An 18852-nucleotide genomic window follows, 5' to 3' on the forward strand; every position below is an offset into this window, starting at 1 on the left:
ATTCTTCCGCCTTCTTGGCTTGGGGTTAACATAGGGTATTGTAAAATGTCTTGTGGATTTTGGGGAGCTGAAAGAAATTCTGACAAAGGGAAGTGATATTGAAGGTCTATTTAAAATCGATACATCTTCCATCCCTTCCTGATATGTGGCTATAACACATTATTTATCTATAGGAAGATTCGAGGATGTTTTATCAAAGTCTGAAAAGAGAAAGATTAAGCAACAAGCATTACATTTTTCAATTATAGTAGGTGCGCATTATTTATCTACAGGAGGATTTGAGGCTGTTTTATCAAAGTCTGAAAAGAGAAAGATTAAGCAACAAGCATTACGTTTTTCAATTATAGTGGGTATCTTGTATCAGAGAGGAGTAGATGATATCTATCATCATTGTGTAGTACCCAATGAGGTACCATTTATTCTTGAGGAGTGCCATGATTCAACATGTGGGGGACATTTTGCTGGCTAGCTTACTGCCCAAAAAGATCTCCGTGCTAGATATTGGTGGCCATCGATTTTCCAAGATGCATTGAGTTATGTTAAGCATTGTGATGTCTGTCAAAGAGAGATTATGCGAGGAAAAATTGTAGGCAGCCTCTAAATCTCATTTTGGTTACATTACCCTTTGAAAAATGGGGTAATGATTTTGTGGGACCAATATACCCTTCATTATCTACACGAAAGTGATATTTTATTGTAGCAACGGACTACTTTACAAGGTGGTCTAAAGTTGGAGCAACTGTGAAGGACAATGCTTTTCATTATGAAGCAAGTTGTTTGCCACTTCATACCACCAAAGAAGATTGTGTTTGATTGAGGGATACGCTTCTTGAGTAAGGTTATAGTGGCCTTGACTGAAGCTTTGAAGATTAAGCACAACAAGACTACCCTGTATAGCCCTCAAGCGAACGGCAAGGTTGAGAGTACAAATAAACAACTAGTGGAAATATTATCCAAGATAGTATCAGTAAGCAAGTGTGGCTGGGATAAGAAATTATATGTGGTAGTGTGGGCTTACAACACGACATGCCTCACCCCATTCAAGCTAGTGTATGGGGAGGAGTGCATCTTGCCATTAGAAATAGAGCTCCCCACTATGCATTTTACCCTCAATCATTCATTGGGAGAGAAAGAAGCATTACAAGAACAGTATACATCTCTGGCACATCTTGATAAGTTTCGGTTGCAAGCTTTACTACATCAAGAAGTAGGGGGAAGAGGAGAATGAAAGACCTTCATGATCTTCGGGCTAAGAAGTACAAATTTGGGAAAGGTCATTTAGTGTTGTATTATGATGCTCCTCAAGAGCTCTTTCTAGGAAAATTAGAACCCAAATGGGATGGACAATACAAGATTGTACATTTAGGAAAGAATGGCCCTACAGCCCTTCTAGCAGATTTTAGGAGATAGAGTTTAAGACCAAAGTTAAATTTAATCAATTGAAGCCTTACTATGTATAAGGGCTGATGTTGGGCTTGGTGCCTATGTAGGTCCTTCAGGATTCAACTTTAAGGTACAGTAGGTATCAAGAAAGATGAGCAGATGGGACATATCATTCCCTATTTGGAGCATTCTTATCTTGAGCAACATTACCACCGAGGTCGAGTGATTTGGCGAAGCAAAGGTTATCAAGTTATTGAGTGGCAAGACAAATCCTTTACGTGGAAAATTAAGGTCTATTGCCACCATTGTCAACAACTTCTGACTAGCATTCCTATCGATTTCAACGAGGAAGGAGGGATTGTGCCTATTATACACCCTCTCTCTTGGCTTGATTTCGATTATCATACATATGAGTGAGTTGATTATTATGGCGTGGCCTATGAATGAAGCCTAGGTTTATACTCTATATTTTGACGGAGCTTCCAGAGAGCACGATAAACACACAAGCGTTGGTGTGGTCATTAAAGATCCCCGATGTAGGGTTTTCATAAAGATGGGAGTGTATTTAGGACCCTCTTTTACTAATAATATGGCAAAAATATAAGGCCTTGATCATGGGACTGAATATAGCCCGATGTGGTGGTATTCGCTGATTATTGGTAAGGTGACTCGTAGTTTGTAATCAATCAGTTAAATGGGACGTATAGTGTGCGGGATCCCATCTTACGGCGTCGGAGGGGTTTTTGTCAAAAGGTCAAATCTACCGAGGATCAGAAGTAGAAGGAAGTAGAGATAGGAGATGGAAGAGAAGATAGAGAATACCCAAGTGGTAAACACTACAAAAAAAAATCACAATGAATTGAATCAATATGTATTGAAAGAACCTGGAATCTTCGCACTACTCAGAAGCAATCTCCAAGTATTAGATCTCTTGAAGCGTCTTCGTAGAACAAAACGTGCATAAAAATTACAGCTTCTTCTTTGCTGCTCGGAACCCAAATCTGATGGCTCCGTTGGCTCCGAAAGGGGGGTAAAACTGTAGGACATGTGGTCACGAATCTCCCAGATCACTCCTTCTCTCAGTTCAATCTACAGTTTTCGGCCTTTTTACAGCGATCGCGACGCGCACGATTTCATCAATCTGTCCCTCGTGAAAATCCCCTCATAAAGCAACTAGCTTTTTGCATGCCATCCTAATCTAGAATCTTTTTTCTAACTTTTTCAGATTTTTACAATAAATAATATAAAAAATAGTCTAAATTATCCAAAAATCTAGTATTTTCAAATAATCCATGCAACTCACACTAGTACTAATGGCTCAGATCACATTGACTCTCTAGATCAATAAAGAAGTTAGATGATGATGCATTCCATAATTTTTCACACTATGTCCTCATAACATCATGACAACGGATGTACCATCCTACAGCCTTAGATGTGTTGCATATCTTTGAGATGGTAACTTGTCAATTAGTTCCTTGACAATGGAATCACTTTGTGGATTCCTTAGCTAACTATGATTTCATGAAAGATGTCTTTTTCAATTGTGGTCTGGGGGAGCCCCTACAATTACCTCCTAACATTAGCCCTAGATTACTTTGGGATCTTCTTGCTGACACGTCATATTTTGACCACCGACGATTAGTTTGGGTCATGAGTCCGGTAGTAAGTAAGAACCTTCCTACTCTGTCCTGGACGCATAGAATTGTGTATCGTGATATTTGTCGGACAACCCTTGCTATTTATGCAGGGGGGTTAGCTAATAACCTAATGCACTTAGTGTAGGGCTTGAGAACCCTTATCCTCAGTCAGTTTTGTACTATAATGGAGTAATGTTAGGACCAAGGGATTATTTCAATAGTACACTGTGCTGAATAGTAGTAAAATGTTTTATTTCATAAGGCCAAGAGGATAATCTCTGTTGAGTTTTAATGTCTTACTTCATAAGGCCAAGAGGGTCGTACATCTACTTGGTGTAGGTACGTTTAATGGTTTTTTGTTTTAGTGATTGCATTACACAGGTTGGACAAAGTGCCTCAAGTAAGCCTTTGCTGTGAATGAGCTTCCTGTGGCCATTTCAAGTGGTATCGTCACCTTTCCAAGTTTTTTCCTTAAGCTAATAGTGTTATATGTGTATGCAAAGATTATTTTCTTTTTGTTTGTGGGGACCGGCAATCAAGGCATGAAGTCCTAGGTTTTGGTTAGGTATATCTGGGGGAGATTTGAGCAGTCGTTTACCTCCTGTTAGGACATTGTCAGGCATTAAAGACCTATGATAGAGGGTAGTCCTTGTGACCCTATCATTCCTGCTTGCTAGGCAGCTATCCCAAGAGTCCTTGCTAGTGTGAGGCAGTTAGAGAAACCTACCAAAATAGCAAAGAAGAGCAAGTTTTGAATATAACTAACGATAAAAATTACAAAGGTGTGTAAAAAGGGGTTTTAATCCCTCAATTAGAAAAGGGAAAAAACAACTTACAAGTAGTTGATTAACGCCTTGTAGAGGCCTGGTAGGTTCCTGGGGACGAGTTAGAGACCGAGGGCCAATGCATTGTCTTCCTAGGGGTAGCAGCTAGCCAAAAAAAAAGAAATCATGAAGGTTGGAGAGAAAATAAAAGTGAGCAAAACAGAAAAGGATTAAGTGTCGCCTCACGAGAGCTTGGTAGGTTCTTGGGTACCGAGTTAGGACCTGAGGCCAATGCCCTATTCTCCCTGGGTCACTCTACACTCAAGTCCCTCCTTTTTACACGCCCGAGTATGAAAATCTTGGGAGACAAATGTATTACAAGAAAACTATGATGACCATGCTATAGGAGTCCTCGCTAGTAAGAGGTCCTAGTCCAATTGTCCTAAGTTAGGTAGGTAGGCCAAACCACCACTAGGATGACCTCTTTGATAGGCTTTTAGTCAGTCCATGTTAGAGCAGTTGGTTAGCAGTCTTGCTTTGAATTTTTGTCAGATTATGCTAGGTCTATCCCTTATAGATTCTCATGTCTTGATTATGTCAAGGGAGACTGGGGTGAGAGCTATTTTTGTGCTTTGTTGAGTATATTTTTTGTGGCAAGTTGATGCTTTCTTTGGTTGTTGTTTGTGCAGATCTATTCATGGGATTCGATGGGTTGAGTCACCTTATCCCGTGGTTGCTAATGAGAGCAATATTTAAACACCCGTGAAATGTCAAGAAGGAATGGACTAATGCAAATTTTATGCGGGAATTTAAAGCCGATGGAAGAGGAACATAAGGAGTCGACAATTTTAAGAGACTAAGAAAGACGGAAATGCAAACTTCGGCTGTTGCGGTGATTGCATATTTTTCATAATTCTTTCAATAGTTGGATTGAAGAAAGATAGCTTCTCGGCTGTTCAGGATGTCAAGCCGACATATAGGAATTTTCAGATTTGCAATCAATCACTAGACGGAAGAAATGTGAGAAGCCACACATTGTAAAGGTCAAAATTGACCAAAAGGGAAAAAAAATTGGGCATGGCCTTTAGGGAGCCCAAAGGCCCCTTTTTTTTTGGGGGGGGGGGGGGGGGGGGGGGGGGGGGAGGTGTTTCAAAAACGGCGTGAATAGAACGCCACCCCCCTCACAACGATTTGATGGAGGAGAGGTAGGGGGACCTGAGAACAACCCACCCAATTGATTATGCCTAGCATTTTCATGGTTTTTTCGCTCTCCATCACCACTTTTGGAATGCAAAATGGCTACCCAGTTGAGAAGATGCCGAATCATACTTTCTCTCTCGTCTCTTCTCTTACTGCTTGTTCACATGCATGATTCTATGGGAAAGGGGGGTGAAGTTTGATGAAAGATGCTGATGGAGTAATGGAACTAGAGTGCAAAGGATCATAGATCTAGCTGTGGAATAGCATCAACATCCAAGAATGAGCATCAGCGGCCTCCCAACCATGAAATACGCGTCTCCAAGTGCATGATTCTACGTGTAAGTAGTAGATTTTTTTGTTTTATGATAGATATTTTGTGAAATTATTTGAAAATGGTTGCCTTTGGTTCTTAATGCTGAAACCTATCAAAAATCTTGAAGAAAACCAAAAATTTTAGTCATATAATAATTTATATCAAAACACACAAATATGAGATTTTCATAGAAATGATAAATTTTGGGAGTTTTGTTGTGATTTTGGGATTCATGTGGATTAGAAATGAATATAAATCAATTCTCAATGATTGTGATTATTCCCAATCCATAAATTATAAATATCAACCTTTTTTAATCTAAATAAATAAATAAAAATAGTGAAAAATAGAAAAAAAATAGATTTTTACATTAGAAATTTAAGAAAAAATATGCTTTATGTTTATGGTTGTATGACATGGATAGAGCATGAGGGATAAGACTCATTTCAACCTTGTCTCTATGTTAAAGTATAGTTTTTATCGCTTTTACAAGAAAAACACATGAAAAAATGTATTCTATACCTATCAACACATGTATAACCTAAATAGTAGAAAGAAGGAGGGGTTTTGAGAGTGAGCAATGGCTAATAAAGTTCTCAATTTTGATCTTTTGCATATGCATGGCATATAAGAAGTTTATGGTTTAAGTTTAAGAGGGTCTAGCAGCACTAGAATGCTCAGTGCCGACCCTTAGCAATGCAGCATTACGTGTAGATTAAAATCATTGAAAGAAATGTCTTTGCACCTCACAATGTTGATTTTTAAATGATAAAATGATTGAGCACTATCGTTCATACACAATTGCATTGCACGCAACTCATGGTGTCATTCCTGGATGCATTGCAATTGTATTCATTCATATGACATACATTGAGTATGTGAGCTACCTAAGCTATAGGTTTAGATGATCGGTTTCCTTGGAAACTATTTAGTGAGGAAAATATCTATATGTCTTGGAAGGTTTGAAAACAATAGTGGAGTTTGTGGCGTACATGCTATTTGTGTTAGCACGGTGCATCAAGGGGCCTATCCCCGAGGTATAGGAGAGCCATAGTGGAGCCGCGGAATTTGACCGAGGGGTGCCTCCTTCTATCTGTGCTTATGAGGTGTTTTACACTGATATATGTGTAGGGACTCCCTCTTAGGAGTGTGGGGAAGGCTTAACCGTTGGATTACAATCTAAAACAAACACGAAATTTACGATAGAAGTTAGGGTAGTGTGTCACTTAGACGCTCCTGGCCGCGAGGCCGAGAGGGTGTATTCATTGAGTATAGAGAGGCCCGCCGGCTAGTGCTTAGAGCCAATGTCGGACCCGTTTTAGGTCTCGACACTTCAGCCCACCCCTCTCCCACATAGATTGAGCCATAGGAACAAGGTGAGATAGGGGAGAAAAAGAGAAGTGAGAAAAATTGAAATCCAAGATTTTCATTCCTCGCATCATATTGTGTGTGCATATAGTTAGATTGAAGCCCTTAATGCATAGATGGGGAATATGCCTTCCATCTTTGATGAATTAGCTTGGTTGAAAATCCATAATAATCCAAATCGAGGAGGAGTTAAAAAAGCTATGTCTCCCCCCTCCTCCATGTTGAAAAAACGTTTTTTAATAAAGTCCTTAGCTTAATTCTTAACTTTAGAAGGTACACGGTTCACTTTTTGATATTCACACTTCCTAGAAGTGGTCCTGACCTAGATAGATTGCATATTTAGAAATCGTGAACGGACTAGACAACTGGCTTCGTGGTATCGAAATCTATCAATATGGCATCCATCATGCACTTTTCATCTCCCAGATCTAGTAATCGCTTTATAATGTGAAACCTTGAAGGGATTAAAGGGGTCAAATGGACCCCGAACGGCAAACAAGGACTTGCATTGGGTTCTTGGTGTCGAAATCTATCTAGGAAAACTCCATCTCATTGATCCATGCTTGTTTCATTTTCCATGAAAATTTGCTATTTTATGCCTCCCATGCCACTTTTGTACTCAAAATATGAGCCAAAAAATTCTAGCTCTCACATCCTCCATAAAGCAAGCTTTCCTACTGAACAAACTAAAAATGAATGAAAAACATAGGATATTGTGGATAGAAAGGGCATGTTTATGCAAGCTCTTTTAAGGGACAAAGGAAAACTAAATGAATAATCTAAGAAACTATGGATGAGAAGGGAAATGATACACCACATGCTATCCAACAAAGCAATCTTTTCCAAGGGACAAGGGAAAATAATTGAAAAATCTCAAAAGTATGGATAGAAAAGATATTTGTTAGAATCCAAACATGTGTAAGTTCCTCAACTTGCACATTCGACTTGACACACAAGCAAAGCATATCCACACACTTCAAAGTAATAGATTGCACACTATCATGCAATTAAAAGGGCATGGGAAAGAGAGAAACATAACCTACATTTGATGAGAGAGAGCAGAGGGAGGGAGAGATTGAAAAAATGAGAGATAAGATGCAAAGTAGTAAATTAATAGATGCCACATCCTCATTATCGTAGCAAGTAAATGGAGTATTGACTATGCTTGAGAATACTCCATTCACTAAAGTTTTGTTTTCAAGGTATCCAAGTCAAATCAAATCAAGTTTGCCATCTTCGTGACTGTTTATATAAACTAGGTTGACTTGCCCAGGTCGATTCATGTCTTGGCTCTTAAGTTTAAGAAATGTTCGTAAAGCAAGCTCTCCTTTTAAGGGACAAGGCTCTTCTTAAGGAGGAAAGGGAAAATGAGTAAGATGCTATCGGGACCACATTTGGGAGATTAGGAATATTATTAGGAGATTAGGAATGTTGCTGGTCGTCATAGCTTTAGTGGGGCGTGCTAGAAATATCAATTTACTTGTTGAAAACTGAAAGATAATAGGATTTTTTAAAAACAAACCATGATTCTTAATCCTTGTGACATTTTTTTATTGCAACCTTCAAGCTGTGGATAATCGTGTAAGTGAGGGTGAACATCAACACCACGTTTAAAAATAGGGAATCACTTGCTCCACTATTGGAGGAGCAGAGGCGGATGGAAGCAGAGGACCAAAAATAATAATAATTGAGCCCTCTAGAATGGAAAATTTTTCCATAGGTCTAAAATGAATCTTTGCTTGGATCATGTGTGAGGACTATGTAACTCGACAATTTTATTTATTTATTTATTTATTTAAAAATCCTAGCCTGCCCACTATACGCAACGTCATGGAAAGTTTATTTCGAGAATCGATAGGTATTCAGCGATCAAGTACAGATGTTTAGGTCCAATCCTTGTGCTGAATGGTCAAGGAGGAGGTTTTAGTTCAAGGATTGCTACAAGATTGCCTAGTAACGGTTTGCTTAAGATAACAATGGTTTTTAAGCAAAGGAGGTAGGTAGCCATACAATATGGAGACTAGATACTTTTTTACATAAAGTAGGGTGTTACAATTTCACAATTAAATTAATCCAAAGTTGATTAATAAAATATGCATCCCACCATACCGCAGCGAAAACCCCACAAGACCCGTGTGTGACGACACTACCTCAAAAACCCATTGTGATTTGGGAACATCTGATGCACAGCATGCTAGCAGCCATTGAACGATTAAGGTGGATTTCCACAGGCATTGTATCCGTGGAACATGGATTATTTGTAGGACAACATTTAAGCATCGTGTTGATCCACAAGGCAAGACAAATATCAATTTTCCATGCCTCTGGTGTTCCCAATGGAGGGAGAGGCGAGGCTTGAGTCCTACGACTCGAAATGGTTCGCTTACGAACTCGGATGAACAGATGCTGGCGCTGACACGTATTTTTCACTAGAATAATAATATGTGGATTTTGTAATCTGGTGCGGTGGACGCAGTGCCATGGTCTCCAATGTTTGATCCAGCGGACAGCCTCACGACGGAATGTCTCGTGTGGTTGTACTTTCATAGTCTACGGGATTGGCTGGAGAGCGAGGTTTGAGCAGTGGTGGAGGATGTGGGCAAAGTACTCTTTGTGAGCATGCATGCTTTGGGACAACCGGAGTAAGGAGATGATGGCTCTAAGGGAAATTGGATGGCCTATCCCCATTTTCATTTTCAAATGTTAAGACCATACTACCTCCTTGATTATTGCCTAGATTTGCCAAACTTCTGTCATTGTTTGAAGTCCCCCAAGATTGCTTATCGGAGGTCCCCTAAGATTTTACTTGTTTGAGATTTTCATCAAATTGTAGAAACTTGCTCTAAACCTGACCTTCTTGACTCGAGGGCCCTCTTAGAAGAGATGTAGGACATCTTCTTTCCTATCGCAGAAAAGAGAGAAGACTTGAGCCCTTCAAGGGCTCATGCTTTCTGCCTCATGAGAAGCTTTAGTAATAGGATCTTCCATTCTAAGTTGGAGTTTGAAGGCCAATATAGCTTTCTAAACTCTTGCCTCTTCTCACCTAAGCCTCAATTGAGTCAATTGGGAACCTGAATGACCCCTTGGGCTTTTATTTTCAGCACAGCCTCCTAATTCGGTTGAGATAGACTTTCCCTCCTGGTCTTGATAATACCCATCAAGATTGAAGAGATTTTAAGTGGGTGATTGTTTGCCTTAGTAAAAGAAGTGGGCCAATCTTCCTTATTATGGCCAAAAGACTTCTACAATCCAATTAAGCTTTTCATTAGTTAGTGCAATTTCTTGCACAAGCTCTTTGAAGGTTTTCCACCTTCACACATCCAACCTCCATAGATCTTGCCACTTTTGGATGCCTTTGGCATTAATTTTCCTTGATAGCCTCTTTCCCATTGCAATGGGACAAAACCCATCCACATAGGCCAAGCATTGAGACCAAATAGGTTGCAGCAACGAAGGGTCCCCTCTTGGGCTTCTCACCCACTCTACTCATCGCTGAAGTATAGCACACCAACATATCACCAAGTTTTTTGTTGATACAAAGCCCTTGATTTTCATCCCTAATTCCATGAGCCATGTTATAGTCAACAAAGCCTAGACCAGGCAGCTCTGGTTTGCATTCTACCTTTTGCACAAAGAGGTGCAGTCCAATCAAGTTTTTGTGGTAGAGAGAAGCACCTTCTAGTTGTTTTTGCCCAACTCACTATTGGGAGACCTTTTTTATCACCATGAGACCATATAAACAATTTGAATCGCTTCTCAATGCTGTACTAGTTGGATTTAGTGAATGGCATCACTATTCGCACATAAAAGAGTGTAGGACATGAGAATGGATTGGACTATCACCACCTTACTAGCATGGCCGCCTATGAAACCATGCCACTTTGTCATTTTATTCTTGATTTTATCTTTCGGCCACCACTAAAATATTTGAGATGGACAAATGTCGATGCCCACAAGACAACCCAAGTATCTGAGCACCTGTCTAGGGCAAAAAATCTTCCCCCTAGGATTCAATACCCATTGCAGAATAGGGTACCAAGAGAGGTAGATGACTTATGTTTTGGTATGGCTTATCTTTGAGCTAGATACTAATGAAAAGTCATCATAAGTTATGAGCAGATTCCTCACCACTTCTTCGGATGCTTCCAGTACGTTTGTGTTGTTATCTGCAAACATTTGAGCGATGAAGGCACTCCCATCTAGCATAGGAATGCCTCTTATGAGGCCCCTTTTTTCTTTCACTTGAATAGTCCTAAGAAGGGGCTGAGTGGTAGTAGCAAAGAGAAGAGGTGCCAACGGGCAACCTTGCCTGATCGATCTCTAGAGTGTGAACCCTTCCGATAGCATGCCATTGTAGACATTGTCGTTGACGTGTTGGAGAGGCTTTCTCAAAATCAATGTTTATGACTAGATATTCCTCTTTTGCCTACATCACATGATCCATTAGTAGCACTAAATTGAGAACATGATCATGAATTCTTCTTCCATGAGTAAATCCATATTGTTACTAGTGAACCAAAGTAGGCAACACATGCTTTACCTGGCAGGTCAATGCTTTTGCCAATACTTTGTAGGAGGTGTTTAACATGGTGATCGGTTGGGGATGTTCTCCTCTTAGACTTGGGGAGAACTCTAATTAACCCTCTATTAGTGACTTGATCCAATTTAGAGCCTCTCTTGAATACCAGATTGACAAAATTGTAGAAATCTTGTTTGAAGATATTCTGAAAGAATTCTCCTAAGAGGCCGTCTAGGCCAGGAGACTTAATTGTGTTTTAGCAAGTTGACAACTGATTCTAGATCAAGGACTTTGAAGGGCCTTTCTAGTGACAACCTCACTACTTCATCAATTAGACTTTGTTATGAAGCGGAACACGTGGTAAATCTAGCAAATCAAATCTCAAACATAAATAAAAAACTTAGTGGAAAAATCTAACAAATCAAACATTTCAACTATTAAACACAAATAATATTATAATACAGGAGATTTAAATAACTCAATAGTTTGAGAAAAATGCATGATTGGGCTCAACCTCCCCCATGGCAAAAGCCATGGTTTGTTATCTTTAATTATATATTATAGTTTTACGTGGATATTTACATTCATATATTACATATAATTACAAAGAAAGTTCAGATATCAATTAAAATACAGAGTTTTAAGGGTCAAGAGGTATCATGTAACATGCTACAGTTGATGTAGAAATTTATATGCTCTGAATCTTGACGTTTTGACATGATCATCGTGTCCGGAGCATGTCAAAATCCCTAAAATGACTTTTGAAGCTCTAAATTCCGATTTCAGCTGAGGGAGAAACGAAAAAACTCAGTTTTCACCCTCTTCTTCTGTTTTGTGCGCGATCCTCTTGCTTTTATAAAGAAAGCTAAAAAAGCCTTCTAAACTTAACCACATTAAGAAATAAGTAGTGTATTCCATAAAGAAAGCTTATTTCATAAAAGCATATCTTAAATCTCATATTCTAAAATAATTTATATTAAAAATAAATAAATTAATAATATTAATGACAATGATCTAATTATAACTAAAGAAGTTTAAACTTATAACTTACAAATAGAGTAATAATTTTAATAATACAATATCATATAAAGACATAATATTATATATTATACTTAAGATAACTAATCATAATCATATAAATACATAAATTTTGATTTCAGCTGTGAGGGAGAAACGAAAAAACTCAGTTTTCACCCTCTTCTTCTGTTTTGTGCGCAATCCTGTTGCTTTTATAAAGAAAGTTAAAAAAGCCTTCTAAACTTAACCACATTAAGAAATAAGTAGTGTATTCCATAAAAAAAGCTTATTTCAATAAAAGCATATCTTAAATCTCATATTCTAAAATAATTTATATTAAAAATATATTAATTAATAATACTAATGACAATGATCTAATTATAACTAAAGAAGTTTAAACTTATAACTTACGAATAGAGTAATAATTTTAATAATACAATATCATATAAATACATAATATTATATATTATACTTAAGATAACTAATCATAATCATGAAATTTACGCTAACGCCCAATGCTGCCCAAAGCCACCACTACCTGCTCTACACATCAACTGAAGCATTCACAATTGTTTACAAAATAAAATAAATAAACAATAGTGAATACCTAACAGCCTTCAACTACAAATAATTAAAATAGGTTGGAACATTGTCTTAACCTTAATTTAGATCGAGTGCACTCTAAACTCCTAAATGTCTATTAATTTGATATGTATTTTGCAAAATCACCCGCTGTGAAATCACCCACATGCACATTAAATTAACACGACGCCCGAAAAAGTCAAGCGTCCCCGTCCATTTCTTACACAAGGAATCCACCTTACGTACGAGCCCTGGCAAATACATATAGTTTTGCGGAATGCATCAAAAAACCTCACGGAATCTACCGTGGAATATGCCTCTAGTTTTACGAAATCCATTGAAAAACCTCACGGAATCCACAGTGGAATATGCCTCATGGCATCAGAGACTTGAAATTCCTTAGAATTCCTGCCATTTTCTAGAGTACTACTAGAGACTGATCAGGGGGGGCTCCTGCTATGCTTTGCCGAATACTTATCAAAGACTTTAGCTATTTTGGATCTTAATTGGATCTTTGCTGCTTTGATCCTCAACAGTTCCCACTTGTGCATGTTCTCTGAATCCCACAAAATTCGAAACAAATACACATCCTTTGGGGAATTTACTAGGGAGATGGTGAGCTTTTGCCTAATGCATGCAACATCCTCATATTTTCATGTGTGCCTTCAAGCCTTGTTGCGACCATACCCTTTTGAAAACTGGATGACCGCATTGATGTAGTTCAACTAGTTATTTTTGGGGTCAAGCCTAGGCGACAAAGTTTCCTTCTAGATCCTTTCAATCTCTCTGGAATATGCCTATTCCTATAGAAAAGAGACATTCAATCTAAATGGAGAGGGCCCGAGATCAGCTTCCTACAGCAGACCACATTTAGAGAAAGAAGTATAGGGATATGGTCGGAAGCTATATTGCATTTATGCCCCACCCAACAAACGTTAGTGTTGTTGTAGGCTTGATCCAACCTAGCTCCCCTAGGTGGCTCCTAAGTGGCGAGTATGCCAAGTGAATTGCATTGGGAGACCTTTAGGTATTGCCACTTTCTTCAGTCCATGATGTATATAATTAAGCTCGTTCGCGCGTCAACCTCTTCTTTGATGATCTGGTTGGAGCCATGGGATAGAGTTAGTGTTGTTGTAGGCTTGATCCAACCTAGCTCCCCTAGTTGGCTCCTAAGTGGCGAGTATGCCAAGTGAATTGCATTGGGAGACCTTTAAGTATGGCCACTTTCTTTTCAGTCCATGATGTATAATTAAGCTCGTTCCCGCGCCAACCTCTTCTTTGATGATCTAGTTGGAACCATGGAATCTATCCCCAGAACCCTTTGTCATGTTCTAGTTCCCTATGAGTATGGTTAGTATTCCATGGTGGCGAGAGATTGTTTCAAGGTTGTATTAAGAGAGATTACAGCTCTCTTCTGATGTTTAGGGGGAGAGAACGTTTGCAAAATAGTCTCTAGAGCTTTGTTAAAATTTTGAGCGTGGAAAAATCTGAAGGGAGGCTCTCTCCTGGTCACACAAAGAGGAGGGTGTAAATAAGAACTTATCGCTTAATAGCCATTACGGCTTTGTTAAAATTTTGAGAGTGGGAATTTCTCTGAGAAGAGAGAGCCTCTCCTACTCTCACGGAGAGGGAGGCTGTAAACTCTTTTATCTGCTAATATATTTCAAACACAGGTTACTTCCTTCGCATTCCTATAAACAATCACACCATATCGCATGATGAAAGTTGGGAGAGAGGAGAGAGTCGAAGCTAGTAGCACGTAAGAGTCCAATCATCAATTTGAACAGACTTCAGAGACCACAATGACGGAAAGGTAAGGCCAGCCTAGCAAAAGTCAGCACAGCAATTCGAAGTGAAAAATTTAGTACAACAGTACAAGTGCACAACACCGACTGATAATTCTGTAGATCCGAAGTTTTAATTACACAGAGGAGTAGTATATGACAGAATATAAGCGTGAGCTCAATCAAGCATGCATGCATGAGCCCAACATACAATGTCCGAGACAATATGAATCAAAGACTAGAAATACATCCTACGAGGCCGTTATTAAGCTAAATGGTTGCGGCTATAGCTAAACGGGTGTGTATTAGTTTTGCACCAACTATTCGGACGATTTAATCGACTTCCTCGATCTTGGGCCCAGCTTCACCAGCACTTGAAGCGCCATGAGCCCCAGCATCTCCACCATACCCTGCACCAGAGGGCATCTCCGCTCCACCCTGATACATACGGGCAATTATAGGATTGCAGAGGCTTTCCAATTCCTTCATCTTATCTTCGAACTCATCAGCTTCCGCAAGCTGATTGCTGTCCAACCAGTGGATGGTTTGCTCCACCGCATCCTCAATCTTCTTCTTGTCTGCAGCATCCAACTTGCCCCCAATCTTCTCATCCCGAATTGTATTCCTCATATTGTAAGCGTAGTTCTCCAGGGAGTTCTTCGCCTCTACTTTCTTCTTATGCTCCTCATCTTCAGACTTGTATTTCTCAGCTTCCTGCACCATCTTTTCAATTTCCTCCTTGCTTAACCTACCTTTGTCATTTGTAATAGTGATTTTGTTCTTTTGGCCTGTGGTCTTATCCTCGGCCGAGACATTTAGGATACCATTCGCATCAATGTCAAAGCACACATTGATTTGGGGTACACCCCGGGGAGCAGGAGGGATGCCTGACAGCTCAAATTTGCCTAGAAGATTATTATCCCGAGTTCTTGTCCTCTCTCCTTCATAGACCTGTATCAAGACTCCAGGCTGATTGTCCGAGTAGGTAGAGAACACCTGCTCTTTCTTTGTGGGGATTGTTGTATTGCGAGGAATGAGGACCGTCATGACTCCACCTGCAGTCTCCAACCCGAGTGAGAGGGGAGTAACATCCAGGAGTAGAAGGTCTTGGACTTTCTCGTTCCCTTCTCCACTCAGGATTGCAGCTTGCACAGCCGCACCGTAAGCTACAGCTTCATCAGGGTTAATGCTTTTACATAGCTCTTTCCCATTAAAAAAATCCTGCAACAGCTGCTGGACTTTAGGAATCCTGGTTGACCCACCCACCAACACCACATCGTGGATATTGCTTTTATCCATCTTTGCATCCCTCAAGCACTTTTCAACAGGCTCCATGCACTTTCTGAATAGATCCATGTTGAGCTCTTCAAAACGAGCTCGCGTGATTGTTGAATAGAAATCAATGCCTTCGTAAAGGGAGTCAATCTCAATGGTTGTTTGAGCAGTAGATGAAAGTGTCCTCTTCGCTCTTTCACAGGCTGTTCTCAACCTCCGCAGGGCTCTGGCATTTCCTGTAATGTCCTTTTTGTATTTCCTTTTGAATTCTTGAACAAAATGATTTACCATGCGGTTATCAAAATCTTCTCCTCCCAGGTGCGTATCACCAGCAGTTGCTTTCACTTCAAAGATGCCTTCTTCGATAGTCAGGAGGGACACATCAAACGTACCACCACCAAGATCGAAGATGAGCACGTTCTTCTCACCAACGGTGCTTGCCTTTTTGTCCAGACCATAGGCAATAGCTGCAGCAGTCGGCTCATTAATAATTCTCATCACGTTCAAGCCAGAAATCACGCCAGCATCCTTGGTAGCCTGCCTCTGTGAGTCATTGAAGTACGCAGGCACTGTGACCACAGCATTTCTTATGCTAGTCCCCAAGTAAGCTTCAGCAATCTCCTTCATTTTGGTAAGCACCATGGAAGAGATTTCCTCCGCAGCGAACTGCTTCTCCTCCCCTTTGTAGTGCACGACAATCATAGGCTTATCGCCAGGCCCAGCTATGACCTTAAATGGCCACATCTTCATGTCACTTTGCACAGAAGGATCCGAAAATCTGCGGCCAATGAGTCGCTTGGCATCTGCAATGTTTTGGGCCAATATGTTGAGATCAGCGTCAGTGACAATTGTACTCTTAGATCGCAAAAAAAAAAAAAAAAAAAAAAAACACACACACACACAGGGTTTCATTCACAACCAGCATGTAAATGGTGTGCATCTTGAAATTCTCAAATATGACTTTATCGACGCCGTACTAGAGACGAACAAAAGCATGCGGACTTCAAAGATTTCCTGGCGGGACCGATGGGAAAATTGTCCCATAATTTGCCAACAGCGCATAAAAATCGCTAGCGTTCTCTAGTGCAACCGCTAAGAAGAAAATTTGGCCGTCCGATAACTTGCCGACAGTCCTACCATCCTTAGATGCATGCTGAGATCCGCAATTCTCTCCTACTACAATTTTTTCGTGGGCAAAAAGAGACCCTATGCTAGCACGTACGATAAATCATACAAGTCCGAAAGTACGCTCACGGCTTGACCTTACAACGCTTCCGTCACAAGTTTGATCTGACTAGAAACTACCTAGTAACAACAGCATCATCGACCATGCAAACAGGCCTCCAAGCAGCGGCTTGGTGCACTATCCTCTCAAATCCCTCAAACATAAGCCTCAAGTACGCAATACACAAATTATTTACGGAGGTGAGCGAAAAATGTCAAGCACATGGAAGAGGAGGGAAGTCAGGACTTACCAAAGACGGTGTTGGTGGGATTCATGGCAACCTGGTTCTTCGCAGCATCTCCGATGAGGCGCTCCGTATCAGTAAAGGCCACATACGAAGGGGTAGTGCGGTTGCCTTGGTCGTTGGCGATGATCTCCACCCGATCATGCTGCCAGACGCCGACGCAGGAGTAGGTAGTCCCGAGGTCAATCCCGATGGCAGGACCTTCTTTGGCCATGGCTCAGGCGTTCTAGACAGACAGAGACAGCAGGGATTTTGCAATAGAAGTTCGGAAAGGTTATGATAGGGTGCGAGACTGAAATCGCAACGGGAGATATGGAGGCAGACTCTCAGGCTACGATCAGAAGAGTAACAGCACGTCGATACGTACACGAGAGAAAGGCGCGTCCAAGCACAAGAGAGCGGAAATTTGTCGAGAATGGAGATGGCGGGGCGGAAGGAGGTGCTTTTGTACTGAGAGCCTCGAGGGGTTTTCGCGGTGATGGAATTTTCCAGAGCCCGAGTCTAGAGGCATGCAGAAGGCTCACTCCTCTTCCAGAGAGTTCCAATGCTCCTTTTCTAAAGTTCATTTACTATTATTACTTTCCTTAATGCTATTGTTGTTGGTCTATTTCAATAGTTCCACTTGCAAGGACTCCCCCCACAAATAAAAATGCTATTGTTATTGGTCTATTTCAATAGTTCCACTTGCAAGGACTCCCCCCACAAATAAAAATGCTTTGCAGGTGATAGTTGCACGTTACACTTGGCACAACAGGCAATAATAGCCAAGGATCAGCTGCCACATAACAAGTATACATATGTCATTACGTATCTGTGTGTGCACCACCTCATCCAACATCCTAACCCTTCAAAAATGAGAAGTGAAAAGTAAAATCCACCTTTTGAAAATGCCACAAAAGCAATAGCTTAAAGATGATCTAAATGACTCTAGATTGTGTATATCACTTGTTTATTTATTAATTTATCCTCACCATGTTATTTTTTAAAAAGTAAAATGTCAACAAAAGTAAATTGAAAAAAATTAGTAATGGGTATTCCATATAACAAAAGAGAACAATAAGATAAATTATCACTTTTACTTGTTAGAGCATTCTACGGTAAGCTTCATATGTAAGAGCTATCTATTGAATACTATTAAATAACTAATACTATTAAATAACTAAAAAATCCATGCAAATGTCCATAAGTAAATACATCATTTTTGTTTTAAAAATTAAATGAAGATTAGGCAAACAAAAATGAAAATTAAGACATCTACATATAAAAACATGCAATGGTTAAGCCTTACATGTAAGAGCAATAATTACAATCCCATTATCTATTTAAAGCACCAGGTGTGGTTTGGACTTCAAACATGAAGAAGCAACATACAAGTCTTAAGTTATATGCCTAATTGGTTGATACCTTGATTATAGACAAGAGTTTGAACCGTCTCCTCTCTCTCTCTCTATATATATGTGTGTGTGTGTGTGTACATACATACATATACAGTCAATATATTTTGTCCCACTCAAGAACTTGAAGAATAGTCTCTTCAA

The 18852-nt window shown here is 39.8% G+C and overlaps 1 protein-coding gene across 1 annotated transcript; it reads right to left on the bottom strand.

Annotated features, from left to right (window-relative positions):
- Window positions 1-14665: 14665 nt before the first annotated feature.
- On the bottom strand, window positions 14666-17829 carry LOC148026039 (heat shock cognate 70 kDa protein 2-like). Its single transcript, XM_087693285.1, has 2 exons — window positions 17321-17829; window positions 14666-16648 (listed from the first exon to the last, which is right to left on the bottom strand). The coding sequence occupies exons 1-2, from the start codon at window positions 17526-17528 to the stop codon at window positions 14904-14906; spliced, it is 1953 nt and encodes a 650-aa protein (XP_087549411.1). The 5' UTR covers window positions 17529-17829; the 3' UTR covers window positions 14666-14903.
- Between the last annotated feature and the right edge of the window lie 1023 nt (window positions 17830-18852).

This window comes from Lygodium microphyllum, chromosome 14 (assembly GCF_053477565.2).
Source record: "Lygodium microphyllum isolate KBCC chromosome 14, Lygodium_microphyllum_v1.1.10, whole genome shotgun sequence".
Lineage (NCBI taxonomy): Eukaryota > Viridiplantae > Streptophyta > Polypodiopsida > Schizaeales > Lygodiaceae > Lygodium > Lygodium microphyllum.

What these genes read in the sequence shown, in the direction of transcription:
- LOC148026039 (XM_087693285.1), bottom strand. Translation starts at nt 17,528, where the DNA reads ATGGCCAAAGAAGGTCCTGCCATCGGGATTGACCTCGGGACTACCTAC. An exon ending in TCCCACCAACACCGTCTTTG is followed by an intron (nt 16,649 to 17,320) that starts GTAAGTCCTGAC and finishes AAAACATTGCAG; the next exon opens with ATGCCAAGCGACTCATTGGC.